Source organism: Sceloporus undulatus, chromosome 6, assembly GCF_019175285.1.
Source record: "Sceloporus undulatus isolate JIND9_A2432 ecotype Alabama chromosome 6, SceUnd_v1.1, whole genome shotgun sequence".
NCBI lineage: Eukaryota > Metazoa > Chordata > Lepidosauria > Squamata > Phrynosomatidae > Sceloporus > Sceloporus undulatus.
The window spans coordinates 138,121,371-138,127,370 of record NC_056527.1 but is presented as its reverse complement, the minus strand read 5'-3'; the positions used below and the strand labels follow the sequence as shown (position 1 = coordinate 138,127,370).

Below are 6,000 nucleotides of genomic sequence, written 5' to 3'. Positions count from 1 at the left end.
TATTATTATTATTATTATTATTATTATTATTATTATTATTATTATTATTATCTGCTTCACTCTCAACAGACACTAGGATATAAGACTTTCTCCAACTTGCTAACTGCCAATATGGTGAGTGGGGTTAGGAGGGTATCACATCCCCTCCAGCATTTCATAAATGGAAACTCAAACATGTGTAGCAAAGCAATGTTAAAGTGTGATCAAGATGGCAAAGGTTATTAATGAGAAAGAACATACAGCTATTTGCTTTTGCCTGAGCTCACCCAGAAGGGTATGATTCTGTTCCCTCTCCTCTCCTCCCTCCCTGCTCAGTTCATTGAACACAAACTACTTTTACCCTTTCAGCTCAGTTTGCAGCAATTGAAGTAAACTGGGGACAAAGAGGGAGAGGGAGAGAGTGGGAGAAGAAGACAGAAACTGGTACATTTTAAAATCATCTAAAAACACATGAGAGAACAGAGAATTAACTGGATCTGTCTCTGTCAAACTATGACAATTGGAAGGTATGATATCAGCACAGAGCTTGGAATTGTTATTTTCTTTGAACTACCGCTCCCATAATTTCTCAGCCAACACAGCCAGCAGCCACAGATGCTAAGAGGTGTAAAAAATAGTATTTCCAAGCTCTAGATCAGAGTGTGCAAAGTTTGGCCAGGGGTGCACAATTTCTCTAGGTCTCAGTTAACGCCTGATACAAATAGTACAATCAGTTCTGTCTAGAATGCTAGTAATGTGGAATCAATTCACTCCCTGAATTTTTCTGGAGTGAAACCAATCCATAGTGTTTCAGGTACTTCTCAGATCCACATCTATCATTGCTCCCATAGTGTAATGTAGGAGACAGAATTACTATCCCTCTGTGAGGTTTAGAAAACTGCTCAACACTATTCCTTTGTCTTTTCACGCTCTCTTTCTCTTTTTCTTTCTCAATTAAAATGCAAAGTTGGATCCTCCCTAATGAACATTGAGAAGAAATCTACAGATGGAGGTTCCTTAGATTTGAACTGGGGTGATTCCAAAACCAAAATCCCTTGTCAACATTTTGGACTGAGTTTGCATCTCTTTCATTTCTGTCAGCTGGGAGATGGTCAGTTCTCATAACTGACCTATTTGGATGGCACAGATGTATTGCTTCGGGCAACCACATTGACACAGAGAGCCCTGCTAATGAAATGTGGACAATTTCTCCTCTTGGCATCAGTTTGAATCTAACTCAGGTCAGTAGTATTCAACAGCCACAGCTATCTCATGGCTGTTTGCAGGCTTAGGTTAAAAAAAGAAAGAAAGAAAAGCTTTTCCAATTATTCCCATTATCCTTATAGCCAACACATACAATCATCCAAAGCAAATGGGGATAACAGATCTGGCTGAAGTATACTGCAGTGTACTCTAGAGTAAGCTGCCTTAGATTCCAGACCAAATGTAGTACCATCATCCCTACAAATCACTAAGAGCATATTTGCCCCATTTTAAAGTGCTGGTTTGGGCCTATAAAGCTTCAATTTCTTGAGATGAGTACTGCCTGCACTCATGGGAGTAACATCTGCCTCAAATTGTTTGCAAGTCCATCAATAATGTTTTGTCAGTGGATAGGCATGAGAGACATAGCTTTATCAGCAGTGGCTCCCAAGATCATAAGACTCCCTCTTCAGAGAGATGTGTACCATCTCCTCCCTCCCCAACTGTCATCTTTCGGCCTCTGAAGGAGAGAGAAGGCTGGCCCAGTACCAGCAGGGGCTAGCCTGAAGAAGGAGGCTCCTCCCTCCCCAACTGTCATCTTTCGGCCTCTGAGGGAGAGAGAAGGCTGGCCCAGTACCAGCAGGGACTAGCCTGAAGAAGAAGAGCCCTCCCTCCAGTCCATCTGCCTTGGTCCAGGCCTCAGAGGGAGAGAAGAATGCTGGACCTGATTCCCTCCCCCCCTCACCATTCCCTTCTCCTTTTGTGTCGTGTCTTTTAGATTGTAAGCCTGTGGGCAGGGAATTGTCTGTTATCCCCTCTATTGTAAACCGCTCGGATTCCCAGTGATTGGGCGGTATATAAATAAAACCTATTATTATTATTATTATTATTATTATTATTACCATCACATTTATTTCAAGTCACTCTAAGGCTAGGCTTTATAGGAACTGATGGTCAGGGTTGTTGTTGTGTATCTTCAACTAATTTTCAACTTATAGCTACCCTATGGAGAACGTACCACAGTGTTTTCTTGACAACATTAGTTCAGGGAGGATTTGTTTTGCCTTCCTCTGAAACTAAGAGGTCTCCATGGCCAAGAGGGAATTTGAACCCTGGTCTCCCTGTGTCCTAGGGTGCATGTATGTTGTAGAAACGATACAATCTGACATCACTCTAAGTGCTTTAGCTCCATACTACCAAACCCTGGCAACTGCCGTTTTAGACGGTCTTTAGCCTTTTCTGCCAAAGAGCGCTGGTGTCTCACAAAACTACGAATCCCACGATTCTTTAAGATGAAGCCATGGCAGTTAAAGTGGTGTCAAATGGCATTATTTTTACAGTGCAGAGGCACCTAGTCCAACATTCAAAACACTACACCATGCTGGCTCTCTGATGGTCATAGACAGGGATGTAAATCCTTGCTTATTTCATTACTGCATAAAAGAATGAAGCATTCCAGCGGTTTTCTTCCTAGTAATAAAATTAGAAGTGATTTAGCTTTTTTAAAAAAAAAATGGTTGCATTTCAGTAATGCTTTTTGCACAAGAACCAGTCTTCCCCACAGAAAACAGTCTTTTGAGCAAAGAATACTGTTTTCTGCACAAAAACCTTGCTTTCTGTGCAAAATCTTTGGTGTTTGCACAAAAAAAGTATCCAAGGAGACATGCGGGGGGACTTGAACAATTTTTAAAGTCCGTAAAAGCAAAACAAATATTGCAATAGTTCGTTGTTTCCTCGGTGAAGTGTCTTGATGTACTGAGAGATCCTTTCTCACTGAGAATAACTGTGAATGTTCTTTACATCCCTAGTCAGGGATGAGCCCTTGCAGTGAGCTAGCTAAGAAGATGTGATTGATAAAGAAGCCTAGATGGTACTCAGGATGCAGAGGGTGCAGTTTTCTAGGCTTGTTATACAGATATTTTCACTAACAGATGAGAAAAGCCAGTCAGTAGAGCCATGGATGAAGATAAACTAAACCAGAACCTTCATTAAACAGCCATCTATAAAACTATCCTCCATGAACCTGTTTCTTCACCCAAGATGTCTTTGGTGCGGACATGCAAAAAGTGGATTTGTTTGCTTGTCGGACTTTGAAAAGGAATCTAGATTTCTCATAACAGAAATATATTCTACAGATTATGGGGGAAACTTGCCACTGTAAACACTGGTTTCAATGGGTAAAGTAAGGCATGTTGCAGCAACCTCTGTAGCGGAAACTAAGAAGCCTTTGGAGTGCTCAGTTGTGGCTGGATCATGCATCTGAGCAACACCACTAGAGCTGAACCTGAAAGCCACAGTTGTAGTTCCCCACTCCTCCTCCCTGCAATTTGAAACAGTCAGAATATAATCTTTAGGCTGTTAATATTTAAAGGAAACTCTAAATATTGAACATTTTGGTTAAATATTTAAAAGAATGAAATCCTTGATAGGATTTTTAAACCATGGTAATAGGAGGACAGAGTCTTGTTAAGAGGTGTTCTTTTGAAGCTCCACGTCCCCATATATAGTCATAGCTGCAGGATAACACTTTATAGCTCCACTGGTGTTAGATTAATGATGCTTGTGTCCCGCAGTGACAGGAGAAATGAGCTCCCTATGAGAGACTAGATGGGGGAGATTGCTGTTGATTAGACTGAAGAATCCAAAATACAGGGCACATTTTGTGGTCCTCTTAAAGTGAAGAGTTTCCCTCTTGAGAAAGGGAGAGGGTGCTGGAACGTGACATTCAGGGAGGGTGAGATCCAGCCCACTGTCTAGTTTACAAAGGGAGAGAAAACATTTTGAGACATCTGCATGATTTTTTGGGTAAGTGAGCAAGGGTGTCCTTTTTTACCTGTGTTTATTCCTTTAAAATGAAACAAGTTCCACGCTGTCATTCCAAGCTGCGATACAGCTGCATGCAGGGGCTGAGCTGCCACATGCTTTAAAAACGAGGACTCAACACCCCTGAGAAATGCAATCTGTGATGACACAGTGCAGCATCTCGCCTGCATTCAGTCCTTATTTGCAAAGTGCACAACACTTAAGAAGCCACCTTAAATGGTTCTTTCAAAATATATGGAAAAGCCTTGGTCTCTCTGTATGATTGTACAAAACAATGTTCACCTCTTCCCATCCAAATGTATTGCAACCTACCCTTAATTTTTTGGGGCATCATAATTAATCCAGTGTAGTTAAGTTGTTAGAGCAGGTGTGAGAATTGTATCGTCAGCCAGATGTCATTCGATTGCAACTCCCAGCAACCTAGCCAGCAAAGTCAAAAGAAAAGGGTGCTGGGAACTGCTGTCCAACAACATCTGGAGGGCCATGCAATTCCATCCCTTGAAAATGACGAGATCTTGGGAGCTTCTGGTTCAAATACTCACTCGGCTATGGAGCTGACTGGGTGATGTGGGGCTAGCCACAGTATCTCAACTTAGCCTGTTTCAGAGGCTTGTTGTAAGGATACAATGTGGGCAGAAAATCTTATACAGCACTCTGAGTTCTACAGAGGAAAGCCAAGATTAAAAAATGCAAATAGATATTATTTAAAAAATAAATAAATTCTAATAACCTTCTTTACCTTATCTATGTGCAGAGGGCGTCCATCTTTGTTCCATTTCACCAGGGTAACTGGAGGTTCTGCCTCAACTGGGCAGCGAAGGTATCCATGTATCCCCACAGGAACATATATGATGGGTGGCATGTTCACCACCCTGGCAGGATCTGGAATAAAAAATTATGAAGATTTTGTTTCAATCTAACCATTTTCCTTTATCTTCCAAATAAGTACAGACATTTGCCTTTATATTATAACCATATGAACGGAGGGTCAGAAATATTTTTATAATGGAGGCCAATCCCACGTGCTAAGTCGGTAACATACAAAAAATTCCTGCTTCCAAAGTCCATTATCCTTGTGCTCATTATCTCTCCCTGATCCATTAGAACAACATTTAGCAATGACATGGAGATTTAGTCATTAAAATCATTTTTATCTCAATTTATATATGCTAAGCTCTCGGAACATAAAATATATTTGAGGGGGAGGACAGGAAAGCACACATACACATACACACTTCTCTCTTTGCTTTGTACAACTAGCACTATAATTCCATTTCATGTTGCTTTAAAAGTTAAAATAAAAATAATTCCCACTTAAGATTTAGCACATGACAACTCTCAAATTTTGTCCAAAGCCTTATGTGTAAGCAGGAATAATATGAGTAATTCAAAATGACACAGGGGCAAGGGGCAAATTGGTGTCCACATTGGTATGCTCCATTGGTATGTTGTCTAGAGCAGTGAACTGGCATCTCCAGTTCAGAAGGGACCAGATAGCATTGGATATAAAAGGCACCTACTGGACATTCATGAGAAGCACTCCCATTGAGAGTGATCAGGAGCGACCTTGGCTGATCTTGAATAAAGCAGCTCTTGAAAGGCATAAGGTGAATTAACAAAGAACATTCAGAGTTCTTGTGTCATACCAAGGCTTGTCACAATCGGAGACAACCACTGCTCAGGAAATAGTTAACCTTTTTGTACTACAACTTTCAGAATCATCCTCATTCCCCCAGCTAGCATGGCCAGTATAGCTGTTGATCATGCTGGTTGGGAAATGTTTCCAAGTTCTGATACCTTTGGCTGTGCCTGGCCAGAAGGAAAACCAAATGGACAGCATTGGCCCCTGGTTGTGTTTTGGTGATCTCTGCATTCAAAGCAGGCAATAACCATTCCATTGTGGCCACTCCTAACAATGATATGGGCCCTATTAGACAACATGTCCACTGCTCTGGTCAGCCAACGTCAGCAGCCTGTGACATGACAGACCCCACA

At 41.3% G+C, this 6,000-nt stretch overlaps 1 protein-coding gene across 5 annotated transcripts in view; it reads right to left on the bottom strand.

Moving 5' to 3' along the window:
* The window catches only part of IGSF9B (immunoglobulin superfamily member 9B), a 140,086-nt gene that overhangs the window by 50,023 nt on the left and 84,063 nt on the right, over positions 1 to 6,000 (bottom strand). For all 5 annotated transcript variants that reach the window (XR_006104830.1, XM_042477404.1, XM_042477405.1 and 2 more), the window contains exon 8: positions 4,745 to 4,887. Coding sequence is in view for 4 of the 5 variants with exons in the window: in XM_042477404.1 (XP_042333338.1) it covers positions 4,745 to 4,887 (143 nt within the window). In the remaining variant the exon portion in view is untranslated. The remainder of the gene's footprint in view (positions 1 to 4,744; positions 4,888 to 6,000) is intronic.